Below are 22,844 nucleotides of genomic sequence, written 5' to 3' on the forward strand. Positions count from 1 at the left end.
CCACCCATGTACGTGCTGACACACACGCGTGCAATGGTGCCGGTGGATGATGGTGGAAGGAAATGAGAGCAGGTGTCGTTGTTGTTGTTGTTGTTGGTAATTTAAATCCTAACTATCAAAATAATTCACAGCACAAGTACAATTAATCACCCATTAAACATAGGACGGGACCCCAACTAGAAACACATACTTACCGACATAGCTGATCTATAGGACCTGGCTGTTGTGTGCAGTAAGCTTCCAAATTCGCAACAATATGTCATATGCAAAAAGGTCTTTGTGCTTGTCATTTGTGTCCTTTATGACGTCCTTAAAAACAGTAAATTTCCTGTTTGGAATGATTTTTCCATTTTGTTTGACTGCCAGTCCTGATTTCATGTCCTGATGACAGCTCCACTGTATCCTGGTACAGATACATCAACAAGTGCTGCCAGGGCATCCAGTCAAAAACGTTGCACTTGGTCTTGGTGATCCGAATGCGAACCAATATTTATTTCCTTTAATTGTTAATTAACAGATAATTCACAGAACAATTAAAAATATGTACACCTTTTTGTGCTGTTTATATTGCATTATAATTTAACAATTACCATGGTAATGTAAAGGTGGGAAAAAAACAAAACGAATAGTACTTTGTACACTGTACAGTTTTGGAAGCCTCAGCGGTATAGTAAGCGACAGAGTCGATCGAACTTACGTTGGTGTGTGAAGGTGTTTTATTTTTGTACTGATGATATAAAAGAAATTAACTGTCGTTTTAAAATCATCTCTACGGAGAGAAACATATTCTCAGGGATTTGCAAACATTGGTTCGACATGAAAGCGTCGACGTCAGTTTTTTTTTCCTGCTCGCTTCCTGATTGGTTGAAACTGCCGCGGGACCCGATTTGAACAGGAAGTTTTTTTTTTGTTTTTTTTTTAACCGTCGTGTTCTAATACTTTCTCATTTTAGTGAAAACGGTTGGAAAAGTTCCTGCGTGTTCGGATCCTTATAATCACAGCTGTCCGTAAAACTCGAGCCGACAATGGAGCCACGCGAGAAATGTAAGTAATTCGTGTTGTTCCATCAAGTATAAATTGGCGTCGGCGTGAGGAACGAAATCAAATACCAGGGCCGTGAATGGGCTTCGATTTTAACCTGCAGTACAGGGGGAGTCACTGCCTCGGTGTTTCTCCGTTAATCACTGCCCCCATCGATGCAGTCGTGAAACTCACGCCCCGAACTCTTCCCCTTGGTTGGAATCGGCACCCTGGTGTTCCGCATGAAGGATGATACATCACTGCCGTTCCTCAGACGGCGTCAAACTGAGCATTCCGTCTGCCTTCCGTCAGTTTGTGGAGGTTAATGATCCCACGGTGTCACTCGCGAAGAGTAGGCGAGCCATCTCCGGCACCATGAACAAATGACTGAGCTCCTGCCTAAAGCAAACCACCCAGTTGAAATCCTTGTGGGGGTTGCTTTGGCAGCACTTGACCAAGAACACTTGACCAAGAACGCAAGAAAGGTGTTCAGTAATGCAAAGGTAATGGTACGCCTGGTGTTGGTTTAACGGTTAAGGTGGCTGGCTTGAGATGTCAAAGCATCGAGTTCAAGCCCCCGTTTTTTCACCGTTGAATTAACACCGGGTGGGTTGTTTCAGCCCATCATCCTTCCGAGGTTAACAACAAGCTCAAATGAGCTGAGATCCTCGTCCTCTTGATGATGACGTCATAAAAAACGAATATGACGTCATTGTGATGTATCAGGTTTGCGATAAATTATCTGCGCTAATGGCCGGCTTGATTCCCGCAAACAAAATTCAAGCAGCTTGCCTAGTTTCGGAGATAATGGTACAGGCGATTTCCATTAGCGGCGATATTATGACGTCAACTTTTTTTTTCTCGGAAGAATTTCCAAAATCGGACATGGTTACTGCCTGCGCGTGGGCTTTCTGCATATACATGGCAAGTTTCACGAAGATCCGATGAAAACTCTGGGTTGTGAAACAAAAAAATGTCAAAAAATAGGAATGACATCATAAAAATTGATATGACGTCATAGTGATGTATCAAATGTGCGGTAATTCATCTCTGCTCATGCCCTGTTCGATTCCCGCAAACAGAATTCAAAAAGCTTGCCTAGTTTCGGAGATAATTTTTTTCGGCGATTTCCATTAGCGGAGATATTTTGACGTCATAACTTTTTTTCTTGGAGGAATTTTCAAAATCAGAGATGGTTACTGTCTGTGCAGGGAATTTTAACGTGTATATGCCAAGTTTCAGGAAGTTTCGATGAAAACTGTAGGCTGTGAAACAAAAAAGTCCACAAGAAGAAGATGAAGAAGAACAACGTGAGTGAGACTTGGAGATCCTCCATGAGGATCTAAAAACGAGTTCCAACGTGCTCGTGGCAAAAGGCACTGCATCAGCGGCACAGCTACACCCCTAGAAAATGATTAAACCGAGCAGCCACAGGCTGCATATGAATAAATAAATAAATAAAATGCCATGGTGTTCTCGTTCCTGATAACAGCCAAGACCCTCCCAGGGGTCAGACCATTGCTCGTTGTATTGTTTCTTCTTTGCCAATTGTACACAGCTATGAATGAGTTCCCTTATCAGGAACTTGGGGTCCATCAAGGCTTGTGCTATAATTACCATCTTGTGATTCTTTGTCTGCACTCAATCCTTTAAAAATTCTGAACATGAAGCAAGGAGATTCCCCCAACTTTGAAAGTTTATACTATGATTTAGCTGGCGTTCGAACCACCAACATCCCAGATTCTGAGCAGACTCGAACCATGACACCACCGAGGCTGGTAACATTGAAGTCGATGCAATAAGGATATTGCAATGGACCTCGTTCTCGAGGAAGGTGTACCGCTTGTGTAATTCTGGAGCAGCAGGTTGAACGTGCACGCAAAGCAAATGATGCACGTCAGGGGTGTGTTCAGCTTACCAAGTTTCTTGTAGAGCGCTCACCAAGTGGCTTAAGCACTCGAGCAAGCACTGCATTTGAAAGAGTTGATAAGGTACGGCTGGCTTGGTAATTGCTATCTGGCTGCTTGGTAACTGAACACACTCCGGGTGCTCACATTGTAAACACACTTTTTTGTTCTTCCCACCCCCAGCCTCCAGTGGTGAGCCCTTGCCTTTTTGGAAAGGGAGCTTGCAACAGAAATGGCGCCAGATGTACCACCCGATTGCCGAAGCCATCTCTCAGATGCCTGTTTTGTCTGATAAACATGAGAGCCTCATGAGAAAGATGCATGGTATGGACGTGTGGCCTCACCGGTCAATGCATAAACGATCTTTTTTAATACAGAAGACTCAGCAGGTTGCTCGGTTGTATCTGTTCGTCTGTCTGCATGGTAACTTGAAGTCTTGCAAAGCTGAAATTTGGACACCTCATTGATTCAAGTTGAGGGAGAAGTTAAATTCTCATGTAATCCCTCTACTATTTACGAATGGTCAGGTTTAAGTACGAGGTGTTTCAACAAGTATATCAAAACTGTTGACAGCGATAAGGAGATGTTGCACAGACATTCGGAAAGAACTGGTTATTTTTTTTTTCAAAGCTGTGAATGACGTCAAAGAAGGAAACGATATCCTACTGTTTTTTTTTTTTTTTGCTGTCTCAACAATTTAGGATATCACAAAATTGTGGAAAGCTCAAATTGTTTTGAATTTCAGAATGACGAGTAATCACAGCACATATTGTTGTGGGCCGGGGGTTGGTGGCGAGGAACGGCCGCCAGGTGGAGCAGTAGAGCCGTCTCCCACCGAACACCTGGAATTGCAGGTCGTAACCTTCGGACAACTCCGAAGGTCACGGGTCACTTAAGGACCGTGCTCGCCAATTCTCTGACGGCGTGGGGTAGGGTTAATAGCCAAATTTCAATATACCTAAGTACCCACGTCGTCAAATTACCGGGGAAGTCACACCCTCAACGGACTCTGTCGAACCGGGTCGCTCTAGCGACCTCGGTCGGTGTAACCGAGCAGAATTACCAAAGTCCATCGGTCCAAACGACAACTTACAGACCAATCGGCTTACTGGTTCTCAAGCACGAACCGTGCTGGGTCAATCGTAGAAAGCACAACAACGAGCTGGTACATTGAACAATTGGGGGTTTATTTATAATGGGGCAGGGGAGCACGAAAAGAGAAGAGTTAAACCGACTATCAGAAATGCAATTTACAATGTACAAGGCACTTAAACAATTGCTACTTATAGACTGGGCCCACAGACACACACGCACACACCCAAAATAAATGGTGGCCGCGGCCTTTATTTGGCCCTTCAGCTCGGGAGGGAAGGCGAGCTGAGGGCAAGAGTCTGCACTTTCACCTGTCCGCCTCGTGCGAGCTTGGTCGAGCTTGTCCGGTGGCAGGACTCAAACCCACCGCCTCAATGCAGCACCAAGCACCAAGGACGAGGGATAGAGTGACGGACGCCAGCCAGCACGAAGGCGGACGAGGCGAGAGACGACGAGGCAATAGGCAATCAAGGCCGAAAAAAGCTTCCACGGATCAGACGACACACGGCGAGGCAGACCCAGACAGCCAGAATGAATGCTCCGATCGTTCAACTTCTCTTGAGGTGGGAGGGATTTCTTTCCTGGCCACTCGCCTCCTGATTGGACGGTTGCGTCGCGCGATTCGCTGACCGTCCCTCATTGGACAGGCCCACGGTAGGCGGGGCAACTCCCACCCTTCTGGGTGGAGTCCCAATCTGAGGCGATGAGCCTCCTGATTGAACGAAGGGCACACCCTTTCCCTCGTGGGCGGAGTCGGCTCTGGAGCGAGGGGTCCCACCCACGTCCGCAGCCAGAAACACGTGCGCTATGGTGTCGGTGAAGCGAGGCGACGGTGCTGTTGCTGTTGTTGTTGTTGTAAAAAAAACCCTGACTAAAAAATAACTCGTAGCGCACACACGAAATTCCCGTTAGACACAGGGGATGGATTCTATCTATAAACACATACTTATCGAAATAACTGAACTGCGAGGACTGCTGTCTGTCTGTGTGCAAAAGGCTTCCAAATCCGTAACAATATTACATGACATCATGAACCACAGTTCATTGTACACCTTACCCTGTGGAGTCTTGAGAAACATGGGGGGAAGAGAGGGGGGGAGATGGGGTCTGCGAGCGGCAAATTTTATTCGTCGTGATGACATAAAATGCTCTAATATTTTGTCCAAGAACTGCGAAACAGAACGTTTTTTGAAAGTGCCAATATGGTGATTTGTGTTTGAAAGAGTTCAACGACAGAATTCAATTTAAAAAGAATGTAGATTTTACAGGTTATAGAAAAAAAAAAAAGAATAAGTATTTGGAAGTTTGCCACCATTGATGCAAAGTTTATTACACCAGCGTATTTAACACGTTACATTAGTTCTTCGTGCTTGTTGCTCGAGTCCTTTATGGTGTCCTTAAAAACGGTAAGTTTCCTGTTTGGAATGATTTTCAATTTTGTTTGACTGCCAGAGTAAAAAACTAGAGGGGGAGCACTCGGGAGAGTGCAAAACCTCCGCCGCCAATACTGCTGGGTCACTCAAGTGAACTTATTCATTCATTCATCATATCTTATTCATTAAATATGATGTCAACAGTGCTGACAGAGTTATAGTTCTTTTCTCCAACATTTTTTTTTGGGGGGGGGGGGGGTTGGAAATCACTTAAAACATGTAGAAATGCAAAAAAAAAATTTTTTTCTCTCTATTTTCTTTGGGGGGGGGGGGTAAAAAAAATTAGGGGGGTGTTGGAAATCACTTAAAACATATAGAAATGCAAAAAAAAAACTCAAATATTTTTTCAAATTGGCCACCATAGCGGCCATATTGGATTTTGGACCAGTCCAAAATCTAATGGCATGATCCTTGGACCATACCTAACCCCCCCCACCAAGTTTCTTCGAAATCCGTCGAGGAGTTTTTCCGTAATACTGTTCACAAACAAACAAACAAACAAACAAGCAGACACAGACTGGTACTTACAAAATCGTCAACTTGAACACTGACCTTGTCTAATAAAAGCTGTCTCCAGAGAAGGTAGCGACGCAAACCAGAAGTTTCTACGATGATTCTGTGTCAAAACATCAAAAATCGTAACGTCGACCGAAGCAAAAATCTCCATTTCTCCATGCAATTATACCTTAACGTAACTCAACGACGCGTCTGCTCGAGCGCACTGCATCATGGGACGACCCGTGACGCGTCGACCCGTTGTTCTTTTTGGGGGTGGGGTAACCATCTTTTTTGGGGGGGGGTGGAAATCACTTAAAACATGTAAAAATGGAAAAAAAAAATTTCTCAAACAATTTTTTTGGTGGGGTGGGGAGGTTGGAAATCACTTAAAATATGTAGAAATGCAAAAAAAAAATTTTTTTCTCTAACAATTTTCTTTGGGGAGGGTAACAATTTTTTTGGGGGGGGTTGGAAATCACTTAAAACATGGAGAAATGCAAAAAAAAAAAATCTCTATTTTTTGGTGGGGGGTAACAATTCTTTTTGGGGGGGTTGGAAATCACTTAAAACATGTAGAAATGCAAAAAAAAAAAATTCTCTAACAATTTTTTTTTTTTTTGGGGGGGGATTGGAAATCACTTAAAACATGTAGAAATGCAAAAAAAAAAATTTTTCTCTCTATTTTCTTTGGGGGGGGGTAAAAAAAATTAGGGGGGGTGTTGGAAATCACTTAAAACATATAGAAATGCAAAAAAAAAATGTTTTTTCTCTTAATTTTTTTTTTAGGGGGGGGGGAATCAAGTCCAAAATTTAATGGCATGATCCTTGGACCATACCTAACCCCCCCCCCACCAAGTTTCGTCGAAATCCGTCGAGGAGTTTTTCCGTAATACTGTTCACAAACAAACAAAAACAGGGGTGAAAACAGTCACCTCCATCCATCTTCAAAGATGGCGGAGGTTAAAAAATGATCTCACTCCTCTCTGCACGTGCACGATTGGGACGAACTCAGAGCCAAAGTACTGCTAAACTACAGGTTCGTTTTCTGTTTCATGTTCAAAATATAACATTCAATCGAAGTCAAGTTGTTCCTCGATCATAAATTGACATTTGTATACAGACACAAATAGATAGACAGACAGGCAGACAAAGTGAATGGATTGCTGAACCCCACTTTTCCCATCGTGTGCGCGGTGTAATGAAATGATCAGATTTTGAATTCCTCGTGTTCAGCGGGAGAGAAAAGTGCTGCCAGCATATGGTGCCACCGGCACCCCAGGTTACACTCGGAGGGTTCCCCCAAGGTCACCGGCCATGTTTTGTCTGCTGTCAAGTACAGTTTTGTGCATGAGAGTGTGTGCTTGTGTGTGAGACCGTTCTTCTATGCGCAATCGAAACTGTCGAAAACTAGAAGGGCACTCGGTGGAGCGCATACCTCCGCTACGTAATGCCTGATCCACGAGAACATATCGGGCCCAAATTAAATAATTCTCGTATCCGGATCCGGATTCGGATCTTCACCAAAATCGAATCAATTTGTCCATGTGACACACCCAACCTGTCCATCCGGGTTGTTTCATCCGAATCCGTCCACAACTTTTTGAGATATCGTGCGATATATAATTTTTAGCCCTTTCTCTCAATGGTGAAGAATCACTTTAAAAATTTTAGTCCTTAGATCCAGATCTGGATCTTCACCAAAATCTAATGAATTCTTCCTTGTCACAAACGAAACGACAAAATTTCATCCGGATCCGTCCACAACTTTTTGAGATATCCTGTACACAGACAAACAGACAGAAGGGGGTGAAAACACAACCTCCTTCACCTTTGGTGGTGGAGGTAAAGAGAACTCACTTTCGGAGTATCGCATATTCCTTGCACTACATCTTCCTGAGATCGGTGTTTTGTTACCTCCGCCACCGAAGGTGAACGGAGGTTATGTTTTCACCCCTGTCTGTTTGTGTGTGAGCAGGATATTTCAAAAAGTTGTGAACTGATTTGGATGAAATGTGGTGGACAGGTTAGGTGTATGACAAGGACTAATTGATTTGATTTTGGTGAAGATCTTGAGACGAGAACGATTTTTATTTTTAAGTCATCACCTTTGAGAGATTGGCCAAAAACAATATACAGCGTGATATTTCAAAAAGTTGTTGACGGATTATGACAAAACTTGGTGGATGATTTGGATAGGTGATAATAACAAGCTGATTAGATTTTGGTTCATGTCCAGATGCAGATCCGGCCTATCAGTGGGATACAATGCATAAACTGTTCAGCCTGGCGAAGTTATGTGCTCTACCGAGTTTCATGCCTCGTGTTGGCTTAATGGCGAGAGTGGTGGGCTTATGATCCTTGGGTCCTGAGTTCGAATCCTGCTTGGCTGTTGAATTAATACCAGGTGTGGTTGACTCAGCTTGTCATCCTTCCGAGGTCGGCAAAATGAGTGCCAGCTTACTGGTATCCTGTGTCGGAGTGGCGACCCATCCAGGATTGTGCCCAATAGCCAAGGAGACTGCTTAGGCAGCACCAACGCTCTGCAAAGAGTATGGTCCCAATGGATGGATGGATGGATGGAGTTGTGTTTTAGTTTTGTATGTTTTTGAAAACCCATCCGTGTTGACATTCCATGCAAGTCTTTATGAATGCCTTGAGTACGAGGCTTTCGGACATTGCTCCGTCACAAAAATTGATTCGCAATGTGATCCACGTAAATGCTCAAAAGTGTTCTGCCTCGTCACCTACTTTCTTTTCTGCACTTCTTTTCGACTTAGAACCTTTAAATCGATAAATAGTTATGGTTTTTGTATTACCCAGACAAAACTTATTTGCTGACCAAGGAGACGCGGGAGCTTGTTGAGAAACAGGAGAGCACAGAAGCAGGTAAATTTATCTTCAGTTGATCGCTGGGTTTGTTGCTGGTTTTTTTTTTTTTTGGTGCATTACAGCTATGAATTGTGATGGTTTGTCCTGCTGGAACAGCCTTATTTTGGTACTCGTGACTTTTTTTTGGGGGGGGGGGGGTTCTTTTGTTTGTGCGAATTTGATGTTCAGAGATGGGAAATGCAACCAGCGAAACTGTAAGCCTGACTCTGGAAGTGCAAACTGTGAAAGAAGAGATCCTGAATCGTCAGCAGCAACTTGAAAAAGCAAAAATATTACTCCTGAATGAAGAAAAGAAGTTGATTGAAAAGAGACATGGTAAGCTTTCTATTTTATCATTGGGGCTTTCTTTGTTATGTATTTATTTGATTTTGTTTGTTTGTTTGTTGTTGGTGAGACCAATTTTCAGGAGGAGGAAGAGGAGGAGGCGAAGGGCCAGTTATATTATAAGGAATGGTAGAATCAGTGTTTTGTAACTCCAGCCGAGCAACAATCAAGAAGAGTTGTGAAGGAAACTCCTTGTCTCCATAGTCCCTGTGTCTGTCTTCCCCTCTTCTTTTTTTTCCTCTGCAATTACCATTCCTAACCCTTCCCCATTGTAACTTCTCACCTCGCCACACGACCTTGTCAAAATTGTGGTTCGACACGTGCGAGTGTCACGCAACTGCGTGGAAATGGCGTGCCCACGTGAGTAGCCTCTGATGCAGCTGCATTGACATGGCGGAGACACGTCAGCAACTTTGTCACCGCGGGAGTCCGAGCGTGACCCTTGAAGGGAGGTGGGGTGGGAAGCGTCACCCCGCAAGGATGGGGGTGGTGGCCACACTGTGGCGGCTATAGCAGCCAACAGCAGAGAAGCGCTGGAAGAGTGAAAGAGAAGATGCAGGGTGTTCCAAAAAGACCCGGACAACTTTGTTCGTTTCATACATTTAGAACCGCAAAGGATACAACGATACCCTTTGGTTTATCTGATACAGAAACTCAGAAATTTTTGTGCACACAATCAATACACTTCAATTTGAACTCCATTTGTCATGCACAGGATATCAAGGCGGTACACGAGTTCTTGCCATGTTCGGCTCAGCTTGTTTGCATCCACCAGTGCGCGTGTAGCTCTGCTCCGAGAACAAAGATCCTGCAGGTTTGCCAACTTGGTGTTGTGGACAACATATTTTGACAAACCACCAGAGGAAAAAAAAAAATCAAGAGGAGTTGTGTCTGGTGATCGTGGGGGCCAAGCGATTGGTCCATCTCGTCCAATCCAGAAACCTGGAAATTTTTCATTCACGGCGGCTCGAATGACTAGGGCCCAAAGAGGGGTAGGCGCCGTCCTGTTGAAAAATGATATTGGGTTGCAGGTCTTCAATCTGTGGGAAGGTGAATCCTTCCAACATGTTCATGTCAATTGTTGAGATCACTGTATCCTCCCCAAAGTAAAACGGATCAACCAAGCAGTCATGGAGAAGGCCACACCACATGTTGACCTTTGGACTGCCGTGTGTGTTTTCAGAGCCCCATATCCTCACATTGTGCCGGTTCACCTTCCCCGATACATGAAAGCAAGCTCCGTCTGTGTACATTACCTTATTCAGGTAATCTTCATCATCCTTTATGCAACTGAGCATTTCCAAGGCAAACACCTTACGCTTGGGTCCATCCTTTGGTTTGAGTTCCTGCAGAATCTGCACCTTATAGGCACAAAGCTTCAGTCTTTCATGCAAAATCCTGTGTAAAGTGGTGGTTGGTTGTCCCAGTTCCATGGATGAGCATCGGATTGATTTTTCTGGGATTCTGTTGAAATGATTCACGCACCCGTTCAACGTCTGCTGCTCTTGTGCTTGGTCGACCGGGACTTTTCTGTTTCTGACAACTTCCAGTCTCCATCGTCGACAGCTTGGTGCTCTTGTACCACTCTCTGATACTAGTCCACAATGGCGGATTCCTTGTATACCTTGTACGGAAATTACACTGAACTTGCGTGTCTGATCTCGTCTCGATGAACCATTCGACGGCACTGAGCTTTCTCCTGTGGAGTCATCATTTTTGGTGCTAAATACATTAACAAGCAAAGTTGTCCAGGTGTTTTGGAACACCCTGTACAGTAGAAGCACAAGAGGAGAGAGAGAGAGAGAGGAGAGAACGTGGTCAGTGCCAGCCATCATACGAGTCATTCCAGTTACAATTCATGTCAACTGCAGCCACAACTGCAGTGATGGGGCTCTCGCTTGCCAGCTTATTGGTTCCCCATGTGCGCCTCACGGGCACCTCAAGGAAAGCTCCCCTTAACACTCATCTCTATTTCTGTATTATTTATTCATCCGTCCTGTGCCCCTGAGTAAGCCTGCTCATGTTAAGTTCGACCAAGATGGGCGTAAAGTCTGTCTTCGTCTTGGTTAAGCTTATTCTGCCAATCAAGCATTTTTCGTTCTCTTCACTTCCTGATTACTTCCACCACAGAAGTTGGACAAGAATTGTTTTCACCCCTGTCTGTTTGTCTGTGAGCAAGGTATTTCAGAAAGTTATGGATGGATTCGGACAAAATTTGGTGGACGGGTTGGGTGTGTTACACGGTCTAATTGGTTAGATTTTGACGAAGATCCATATGCTATCGTTTTTAAAGTTATTCTTCACCATTGAGAGATGGGGGTTGGATTGAGAGATGACCGCACCGTGGGTGGGATGGCCCGGAGAAGGACTCCACCCAAGAGGGAGAGGAGGACCAGAAGCTGATCACTGATGAGTTTGTAAGGCAGAACATGATTGTGGTTTTCTCTGAAGAAGTTTGGGATTGACCAAAGCTTGTATCACCCTGTTTTTGGAGAGGCGAAGAAGCAGTCTCGGAGAGAAAGGAGAACTCCACATGCATGGAGTGCCTAGAAGCGCTTTGAGGAGGAAGAAGAAGGCCCTGGAGAGATGACGAAGGGCAGACCAGGAGGACTCGTGTGGAAAGGACAGTGTCACGACGGCTGATTGGGGGGCTGTTCGTCACTGACGCTCCTCATGGCTGGCTGGTCTCATCTCTGCCTTCGTCTTTTGACTCATTTCATCACTGGCTCTTGTCATCTTGCTCCTGGCTTCCAGTATGGGCTGGATCATCGCCTTCCACCCTTTACAATTTTTACATTGTAGACAAAGGGAAATCCCCTCCTGCAAAACTTAATGTTTGTAAAAATGTCCTATGGTGCCGAGAATCGGTTAGTTTTCACCCTTTATTTATCATCATTGTAGACGAGTTTGTGTGCTCCAATTGCCTCTGTGTCTTTTGATTTGATTGGCTTGTTATGAACTGCCTGTCTCGTCTATGTTATTTCCCCCATATTCATTACAAATCAACCTTTTAAAGGGTAAGAAAATGTGTTTGAGCATTCTGCCTCCCATGCACGTGCCATCAATTTTGGTTCATTTGGATGATCTTGGGGAACGGTAAGGAATAATAATTAAACGCAGTGAGAGACCGTTTGGACATTTTCTGGGACAAAAGGTCCCGGCACTCCTGGCACACCATGTTAACGGAGCCTCAGACGTGACAATATAGCATGATATTTCAAAACGTGAATGGGTTATGACAAAACATGGTTATAGTTGGATAGGTGACAAGAACAAGATGATTGGTAAAGGTCCGGATGCAGATCCGGCCTGTCAGTGAGATACAAAATATAAACTCTGTCGATGGAATCCAAGGCCAACTCCTCACATGGCTTACTGACTTCCTCTGCTATCGTGGCCAACGTGTGGCTCAACGGAATCCTTTCAACCCCTCTCTGTCAAGGCTGGAGTGCCCCAAGACAGTGTTCTGGGCCCAGTCCGATTCCTGATCTTCATAAATGATCTCTCTGACTCTAGAAAATCCTTTTAATCTGTTTGCTGATGACTTCACTCTGTGCTGTGGTATTCCTCATCCTTCAGGTAAGCAGGCTGCAGTCTCCTCCCTCTTTTCAGACCTTGATAAAATCACAAGATGGTCAAGCACTTGAAATGTCTTTCAATCCTGATAAATCTCACGCTCTCGCTCTCCCTGTCTGAAAGGACCGTGTGGAAACCACCCCCTCCCCCCATCTACTTTCTATCGGTCTTCTTGAGGAGGTTCAGTCATTCAAACTCTTACGTATCACGATAAGCCATGATCTTTCTTCGGCAAACCAGATTTCAAAGTTAGCCTCCAAAGCCTGCCGCTAAATGGGCATCCTCCATCTAAAAAAAGTCCTTCCTTGGCACATCTGAACTCCTATCAACCTGCAAAGCCTTCATCCGTAGCTTGATGGAGTTCTGCACTCCCCTCTGGGCTGGCTCTCCTGCCTCGCATCTTGCTCAGCTTGACACCATGGAAACCAAGGCCCTTCAGATTATTGGAATCTCCCGCGATGAAGAGCTGAGACTATGGGTCCATCACCTTGCCATCGTAGACAGGTTGCTGGTCTTTGTCTTCTCCCGCCTCCTTTCTGCTCTTGCATCCTCTGCTCTCTTTGTGCTTCATCCTGTCCCCCACCCTCCCCCCCCCCCAGGTTTCTGCAGTGCAAACCCGGTCCGCCATCAACCCCCCTTCTGGTGAAATTACCTAAATCCAGGATCACTAATCACCTCCACTCATTCATTCCTCTTTTTCCCCGCCTGTGGAACCAACTTCTACATTCACTTCAAAATTCATTCTTCCCTCCTGGTCTTCAAGACCGCTGTTCACCACCATCTTCGATCGTCTCTAATCCAAAACCATGATCTTCTCTACCCTCGTTAACCCACCCCAATCCCTCCTTCTTCCAAATGTCCAGTTTTCTCTCCTCATCTTGTCCACCCAATACATCCTCTCCTGCCACTCACTCCTCCCCACACCCATTATATTATTTGTCCAAGTTTGCCTCTACATTGGCCTTAAACTCTGTCGGTGTGTCCCCCCCCCCCTCTCTCAGCTGTTCGTTTTGTCATGTTATGTGTGCCAGGCAAAAATAACGTTCCTTTCCTGTAGTAATTCTATGTGGACTACTGTAGTATATGAGAGTACAACTCTCATATACTATATTTCTAACTGTAGCATTTTTGCCTGGTCTGATCCGTTCAGTGTACTAATACTACCACTTCCACAAACCTCAACAATGTATCCAAAAATAAATAATTTCAGCCTTGCAGATCGACCGACTGCCATTGTGGTTTCATTTGAATTTTATGTTTTGAACACTGCAGAACATAAATCGGAACATGAACCTGCAGTTTAGCAGTACTTTGGCTCTGAAATTGACAAAATGCACAGAATTCCATCCCATTTGTGCATGTGCAGAGAGGAGTATGGTGTTCGCTTTAGTCTGTCTGCCTGTCTGGAAGTCAAACAAAATTGAAAATCATTCCAAACAGGAAATTAACTGTTTTTCAGGGATGTCATAAGGGGCATAAAAACTAATTTAACGTGTTAAATAAGACTGTGCATCAACGGCGGTAAACGTCCAAAGAAAGTTGTTTTTTTTTCCTACAGCTTTTATAATTGGTTCACGAATAAATATTTTCACGAAAAAAAAATAAGTGACCACTATATTCATTATTGTTGTGCGTCTGTCTGTCTGTCCCGTGCATAGCTCCGTGGGTTTTGATCCGATCCTGATAAAATTTTGGTGGGAGGTTTATATCATGATCTAGTTGTGTTTTCCTGAAAATGGGCGTGGTGCGCCCATTATGGGTGGAGCCACGCCCAAAAAACATGTGTTTTTAGGGGGTAGCTGATTTCAATTTTCATCTTCTCCTTGGGGGTTTGTTGAATCTGTCAGGGGTTTCGGTATTTGGTTAGCCCAATGGCACCTGCATAGCCCCACAGAGCTCGATTTTTTCATTTTTGTCACAAGGTCAAGGCCACAAGGTCACGAACTTAGAAAATTGCGAATTGTGTTTTTAGGGGGAAGCCGATTTCAATTTGCATCTTCTCCTAGGGGGTTTGTCAAATCTGGCAGGGGTTTGGGTATTTGGTTAGCCCAATGGCACCTGCATAGGCCAACAGAGCTCTATTTTTCATTTTCGTCACAAGGTCACGGTCACAAGGTCACGAACTTAGAAAATTTCGAATTTTGACATAAAAATCATACGACCGCCCAAACTTTGAGAGTTCGGATGACAATATTTTTTATGCATAATCTTGAGGTCATTCCCCACCTTAAGTCTTGAAACCATTTTTCTCGATCTCGAACACCTTGCCCGTGGCGCCCCCTTCAAGTTTGTTTTTTACGCTGCTTTAATCAAAGTATGGATAATCCGAGGAGTGTGAAATGCCATATAGCCTATATGACGTTGTATTGTTCCTGGAATGTTCCAGAGGAAGTTTTGCACCAAAGGTGCTTGATTGAACAATGTAGAACAGAAATTTCATTGTTCAATGTAGAACAATGTAGAACAGAATTATATACTTGAACAATGTAGAACAGAAATTGCTTCCTTGACATCTTCAAAAACCTTCCGTTTAGCATTACTTTGAAAATATTGTGAAGGTCGCGCAGGCTGATAACTCCAAACCCGGCGTGGCTATAATAAGACCACTTGACAACACTCACCCCTGGCCGCATCTTCACACCAGGATCGGTTTACCATACCTGTGAGATGAATGAAGCAGATGGGGAACCGTGCCGGCGACTGTGGCGGCTACTTGATTGGTTGAGCGAAGCAACGCCATGTGATGCATTCGATGGGCTACCACTACAATTATGTATTCCGCACAATTGTCTCTGGAGCAATATCCTTGATCAAACCCGAGCAGGAAAAGTCGAGACTCAAATCAACACTTTCAGAAATTTATTGCACACAATCAATTGAGTGGGAAATGATGGGAGGAATGGCTGATGGGGAGAATTCAAATGGGAGGATGGTGGGAAGGATGGCAGTTGGGGAATTGTGGTGGGAAAATTCAAAGGAGGGTAAAGAAAGGCTTATTAAAAATTTTACAGCATGTATACATTCCCATTACCTCTACATGAACAATTCCACCCTCCGATGCTTCAAAAAAATTACTTTGTGCCAGTGCACTCGACATGGATCCAGACATCCGAAGGAAGGACTCAGACAGTCTTGGAAGAGGGGGGAAGTCTGGGAAGAGGGGAGAAGTCTGGGAAGAGGGGAGAAGTCTGGGAAGAGGGGAGAAGTCTGGGAAGGGGAGGAAGTCTGGTCAGGTCAGGTATGGGAGCATGCGCCAGAGCAGCACGTCGCTGCGTCCACTTTCCGTCGGTACCCCAGGGGCCTCCGTCTGGCCATCCCCCAGGCAGATGCCTGGCCCATCCCCATCTCCTTGAGATACCGATCAACCTGCTGCAACCACGAGGAACGTGGTCAGCCCATTGGCCTCCTCCACTCACGAGACTCCCTCGCTGAGAGAATCTGTAAGCAGAATCAGCGTCAGGAAAATGAGCCACATGTCCATACAGCCACAGCTGACACTCACGGACCATGCAGGTAACAAATCTCATTTGAGTCTCTCAGCAACCGCTCGTTGGACACAAAATCCAACCAGCGATAGCCAAGGATTCTCCGAAGAGACCTGGTACCAAAGGAATTAAGTCTCCATCTCAGATCCTTGGTCAGAGTCAAAGTCTCGCATCCATAGAGCAAGACTGGAAGCACCAAGGACCTAAAGACTCGGACTTTCGTCCTCCCACACAGGTACCAGCAGCGCCACACCCCATGATCCAGTGAATACATGACTCCCCAGGCCCGACCCAGACGTCTATTGACCTCTGACACAGCCAGCAGAGACATGAATATCACTGCCAAGGAAAGTGAATCTCTCCACGACCTCAACATCCTCACCCCAAACAGACAGACAGGACAGCGGCATCCAAGATGTCATTGAAAGCTTGGATCTTAGTTTTGACCCAGGAAACCCATAATCCCAGCGGCTCCGACTCCTCATTCAGCACCTCGAGGGCCCCCAAAAGGATATCTAAAGTCTCCGCAAAGATGACTGCATGATCTGTGAAATCAAGGTCAGAGATCTTGACATTCCAAAACGATGCACCGCAGCTTGATCTCTCCGACATCCTCCCTAGAATCCAGTCCATACAAGTGCTGAAAAGTGTGGGGGCCAGCACACACCCCTGGCGAACTCCAGTAACAACTGGAAATAAGTCGGAGATCACCACATTTCACAGCACTCTCAGTACCAGAGTAGAGTTCAGACATCAGATCGATCAGTTTTGGTGGCACCCCACGAAGACCAAGAATCCTCCAGAGGACATCCCGATTCACTGAATCGAACGCTTTACAGAGATCAACATCGGCTGCAAGCAGCCCCTGCCGAAACTCTCGTCTGCGATTGGTGAGGACACGAAGAGCAAGGATACGGTCAATCGTTGACCTCTTTGGTGTAAAGCCTGACTGCTCAGGACGCTGGTGCTCAAGCAGATGGTGGCGAACCCTATCAAGAATTATCCGAGCAAAGACCTTGCCCGGCAATGAGAGCAGCGTCACCACCCCCCCCCCGTAGTTGTTGCAGTCTTGGCGATCACCCTTCCCTTTCCAGAGAGGGACAACAAGGCCCCTCTTCCAGTCAGTTGGGATGATGCCTGTGTTCCAAGCAGAGCACAGAACTGCATGCAACGACACGAGTGCAGCATTTCCACCAGCCTTGAGAAGTTCAGCATGGATGCCACAGATCCCTGGAGCTTTACCCCATTCCAACTGGTTCACCACAGCCTGTGTTTCCACAAGCGAAAGTGGACCACAGTTGTTTGGAGGGTCAGCAACAGGGATTGCAACACCCCTGACGTCCAACTTGACAGCTGGTGGATCAACCTGGTACAACCGCTCAAAGTAACCGGCTCAGCGGGCCTTCACTTCGGACTCCTCTGTCAAGAGCCTACCACCCTTTGCTCTAACTGCATTACACCGAGGGATGAGCTTGGATGAATGCAATGCGCGAATTCCCCTGTAAGCAGGGCAAGAATCCCTTGACCACGGGTGATGCTCTACCCCCTCACAGATTCCTCGCACATCGGCCTCCTTGTCCACCCTTGGTGCACGTACAGTTTTACGCCTCAGCTCCCTGAACAGCTCAGCTCTGCCATTCAGCCTGGCCCTGCGACTCTGGTCAATGGTGTCCAGTGTCCCTTGAGAGACAAAATTCTTCTTTGCTCTGCGGTGAGTTCCAAGACATCCACCGGCAACATCAAGGACGGTGGTCTTGAAGGTACTCCACAACTCTTCAGGACCACTCAAAGCACCCAGACTCCTCAAATCTCCACTCAGCCTGTTCGCAAACTCCTCAGCTACCCTCTCATCCTTGAGCTTGCTAACACCCAGCCTAGGCTGGGATGGTACCATTCTCCTGGATTTAAGGTGCAACTTCAGAGTTGCTACAACAAGCTGGTGGTCAGTATTGAGGAACTGAGCACTCCGGTAGACCCTGCAGTTCTGGATCATCCTCCAGCAACCATCAACGAGGACATGGTCAATCTCCTTTGCCACACCGCCAGCGTTGGAATACCAAGTCCAGCGATGACCTTGTGGGCGCTGAAACCATGAACCGGCCACCCGAAGTCCATGACTTCTTGCAAGGTCAAGGAAATTAGTGCTATTCTGGTTCATAGTTCCAGACCCATGGGGACTAACACGTGTCTCAAAACCATGCTGTTACGAATCCTTCATCTCATAATACGCTCGTTGACCGGTGTTACCTCAATTATCATTGGGGTCAGCTTAATAGACACAGCTACAGCAACTCCTTGGGCATCGTAACCGTCAGAGCAACCAGACCAATAGTAGGTGTAACCACCCGCCATGATCTCGCTGCAATCTGGTCTCCGAACCTCAGAGAGAGCTGCAATACCGATATCCAAACGCTTGAGCTCAGATGATAGCAGAGACAGGTGATCATCCTCTCTTCGGGATAGGACATTCCAGGCACCCACCTGAAGGGACCGCCTCAGGTTAACCCAACAAGACCGTTGTCTGGTAGACGACACCTCAGCACCACTCCGACACACTCTCCCGCAATCTGACCTGGGAATGCTACCCCGTGGTTTCCCTCCTATCATCAAAGATTGGGGGTCCCGAAAGCTTTGACCCAATGCCGTCATCCGGTGAGCTGCCCTGCTAAGGGAAACTCCCACTGAGTAGGTTTTCAGATTTCTTTGCGTTTTTGTGTTTTGCGGAATGAAGGGTTTTACGGTGGCCGGAGTGCAAATCCTGCCACCAACCTCCTAATAAGAAGTAACCCAACTGCAGGAGGACATCCGCAGACACAGTTGGGCACTAGATATGGATGGCCGTTGGCTCACAATTAGCTCCTCCACCCTTTCTCCTCCTCCGAAGTCTGGGAAGGGAGGGAGAAGTCTGGAAAGGGGGGAGAAGTCTGGAAAGGGGGGAGAAGTCTGGAAAGGGGGGAGAAGTCTGGAAAGGGGGGAGAAGTCTGGGAAGGGGGGGAGAAGTCTGGGAAGGGGGGGAGAAGTCTGGGAAAGGGGGGAGAAATCTGGGAAGGGGTGAGAAATCTGGGAAGGGGGGAGAAGTCTGGGAAAAGAGTATGAAATTTAAGTGTGGGTCTATTATGCGTCTCGCACACCATCAACAACCTCTGTAGAGGGAATTGGGCCCACTGTTCAGCGATTCAGGCTCACCTCCATCGTGGGAGGTGTTGCCTGGTGTTGCCTGGTACCTCCCTTGATTCCTGGTGTTGGCTGAATGGTTGGGATGGTGGGCTTGGGATCCCAGGGTCCTGAGTTCAAACCCCGCTCAGCTGTTAAACTAATACCAGGTCGGGTTAATTTGACCTGTCATCCTTCCGAGGTCGGCAAAATGAGTGCCAGCTTGCTGGTATCCTGTATCGGAGTTGGCGACCCTTCCAGGATTGTGCCCAATAGCCAAGGAGACTGCTTAGGCAGCACCAACGCTCTGCACAGAGTATGGTCCCAATCTCCTCCTCCTCCTCCTCCTCCTTTGTGGTCCCTCTTCCCCTCCTTGGGCAACTCACGGTCATATGGGAAAATTGCGGGAGGTTCATTCCAACACGATGATTTGACGTGGCTCCAAGAAATCTCGTTCCGTTGATGCGAGGGCAGGCAGCGTACCCCGAGGCAGCGTGGCGATGGACTCGGTGCGGAGAAGGCACCCCGAGTCTGTAAGTGTGTCAGTAAAAGTACGTGGAAAGAAAAGCAAAGAAGGGTCATTGTGGTCTGTAGGAAAGCACATATGTGGAAATGAAATGAGTGGAGAGGTGTAAGGTGTTGAAGACTGTAACGAAAAGTCGAAGCAAGTGGAAGGGCAAAGGCTCTGTCTCGGATTGCAGACTCAAGCGGACTGCGCAGACGAACTGCACTGACCCTGACGAGAGAAATATCATAAGCCTTCAGGATTAAAAGATGAAAAAGCAGCTTCAAACGCCTTGCTAATCTCTCCTTATATTCCTCCTCTTCCATCCCCTGTCCTGGCTGTTCAGAAGAAACTTCTCCTTTGTTGTGGCCGCTCCTGATTGGCAGAGCGGCGTCATGGCGGTGCCACGCCTGGGAGGAGCAAATAGGGAGTGGGAGGGGGGAAGCTTTGATAAACCGCAAGAAGCCCTGCACTTGCACTTGTTTTTGTGTGTTGCGAGATGTAGTATAGAGGATACAGAAGGTTTAGAGGGAGAAAAGAATAGAAACTTGCACTAACTCACAAAAATCAAAATGTTATCAATCAACAATTCTTTCCCGGATGATGAAGGACCACCTCGCGGGTGTGGACTCTTTTTGCCTGGATGCACTGGTCTGTCAAAAATTGGGATTTGTGCGCATCAAAGATTGTCTACTCTACTGTACCTTTTGCTGATCCCAATTGAGACCATTTGCTCATCAGCAACAAGATTACTGGAGCAGTCACGCTTTCACAAGTCTTTGCTTTGGCTTTATTTGCATGCAAGAACATCAACTCATCATTGAATATATAGCTGTGTCTGTGTCACTTACACTTGTTATTTTAAGCTCCTTGATATCCTCTTGATCCTGCTCTTTTCGACTTGCTTCACACTGCTACTTCGTTGCATGTAATTTACGAGTCCCTGGGTAGGGTATGTCCATCCATCCGTCTGTCTCCTATTTTGACTTCTTCGGCCAAACCGCCGGGCCGATCCTTGTGATATTTGGCAGCAACGTTTCGTTCTTGAATGTTAACAGGGATTGCAAAGCTCGTTCCGCTCAAGTAACTTAAGTAGATCAAAATGGTAGACTTAATAAATCCCTTCAAAAATCTTCTCCAGACCCACAAAGATCCCACGTGTCCTTCGCGAAGAGTAGGTGAGCTGTCTCTGGCACCGTGAACAAATTACAAATTCCTGCCCTGACCTACAAGAGGGCATTGCATCAGCAGCACCCCCGACCCCCCCCCCCCCCCAGCAAATTATGCCACCGCAGCCAGGTGCTGCATATGAAAAGAAAAAAAAGTTTTTATCTTGCACATCCAGGATACTTTGTTGACACAACCTCGAAAGGTGTGCACCGAGGCAATTTGTCCATGTAAACCCCTGGCTATTATTTGCAGGCAGTTATGTTCGTGGGATGTTTTCCAGATAAATTTGAAATGCAATTGATTTAATTTGCTGTTTTAAATTCTGGTGTTAAATTTTTTTTTTTTTAATCTGCAATGCATAAGATTGGCTTTATTTTGACTTGAGAATCGGACAACTCCATGAAACCATTTGCTCCATGGACAGAATCCCACCTGTTATGAGACTCCGCAAAGAGATCTCGGGGCCCTATGCGGGCTCCACAAATGGGATCGCACCCATGTGCGCTCGACAGACAGGATACCCACCTGTTTCCGGACTCTGCGGACAGGATCCCATCTTTTCCTCGGGTAGGCAATCGGATCCCAGGGCCCTGAGTGGCTTACTCCATTGGCTTACTTACGCCACTTGAGCAGGTCAATCATGATGATTCACTCTGGGATTTTCCTCACCGTTAATTACAGGTGATATTTGGGCGATTGAAGTTTTATCTCAATTTTGAGGTCCACTTGAGGTAACTCTTCAGTAAAGTGCCAGAAAAATTTTGGTAAATAGCCTCGCTATGCCTGGCTTGAGTTTTGCTTCAGCCTTTTGATTGGAACTAATGTCATATGCTGTACTTGCTATCCTGTGTTATCAGAACTTGCTGCAAATGAGCAGAAGATGTCTCAGAAGAATACAGAGCTGCTCTATTATATTGACATGTTCTCAGAGCTCCTTGGAATTGAAATCCGGCGCTTGCAAGGTGATTTGGAATGGTACATTCTTTGCTAAAGTTTGTGAGATTGTTGCTCACAATGTGAAACCCCTCTTTCCTCCAAGACCTTGAGATCAAATGGCAGTTTCTGTGCTTTGAGATCAACATCAGCTTTAAAGAGAAAATGTTATTCCATATTCTCATAAGCAGCATGCAACATTGATCACCCAGGATTGTGTCGGATACAACTACGTAACATCCCAAATGTTATATCTCCATATTGCACCCGTGGAGGAAGGTGTCCACTATCAACTTATTTTTTGCATTAACTAGCGTTTTGTGAATGTCGAGATTTTGTTGTGCCTGATGGGTTTATTTGTTTATTTATTTTAATTATTCCACCACCTCCCTCCCCCCCCTTTCTTTTCTTTTCTTTTTAACCAGGAGAACGTTTGCAGTTTATCTTATGGAACATTGATGCTAGAGATCCAAAGAGGACCTTTGGTTTCACGTGGTACTTTCCTGTTGATGGTGGCCTTGAAGGTAATGACTTCAATGTGCAAAGTACCGATTTGGTGAATTCTAAGCATGCCCTTGTGAAATTTTATTTCACCACGAACAGATACGGTTTACAAGAGTGCTCATATGAACGCCACATGTACATCTATGGCTGTCTTTGTGCACTCATCAGGGTGCACCTGCACAGTGGGAGTTAGGTGTGTGCGTGCATGCGTTGCAGTTGATGGCTGCGACAGTATCTCCACACGTGGGTGGGTTCCAGGAGATGGAACAGAGACCTACTAGGTGTCAAAGTATCCACCTCCACGTGTGTGTGTGTGTGTGTGTGTGTGTGTGTGTGTGTGTGTGTGTGTGTGTGT

At 46.0% G+C, this 22,844-nt stretch overlaps 1 protein-coding gene across 2 annotated transcripts in view; it reads left to right on the forward strand.

The window, feature by feature from the left end:
- The first annotated feature begins 857 nt into the window (after positions 1 to 857).
- Positions 858 to 22,844, forward strand: part of SPC25 (SPC25 component of NDC80 kinetochore complex) — a 49,888-nt gene continuing 27,901 nt past the window's right edge. Inside the window, exons 1-6 of one of the 2 annotated variants that reach the window (XM_085873440.1) lie at positions 858 to 1,044; positions 3,111 to 3,251; positions 8,771 to 8,836; positions 9,008 to 9,154; positions 21,910 to 22,014; positions 22,411 to 22,509. In XM_085873440.1, the coding sequence (XP_085729566.1) occupies positions 1,026 to 1,044; positions 3,111 to 3,251; positions 8,771 to 8,836; positions 9,008 to 9,154; positions 21,910 to 22,014; positions 22,411 to 22,509 (577 nt within the window). In that variant the 5' untranslated portion in view covers positions 858 to 1,025. The remainder of the gene's footprint in view (positions 1,045 to 3,110; positions 3,252 to 8,770; positions 8,837 to 9,007; positions 9,155 to 21,909; positions 22,015 to 22,410; positions 22,510 to 22,844) is intronic. The other variant, XM_085873441.1, reaches the window with a different exon arrangement.

This window comes from Eptatretus burgeri, chromosome 3 (assembly GCF_056783735.1).
Source record: "Eptatretus burgeri isolate ZD-2024b chromosome 3, Ebu_testis_v1, whole genome shotgun sequence".
Lineage (NCBI taxonomy): Eukaryota > Metazoa > Chordata > Myxini > Myxiniformes > Myxinidae > Eptatretus > Eptatretus burgeri.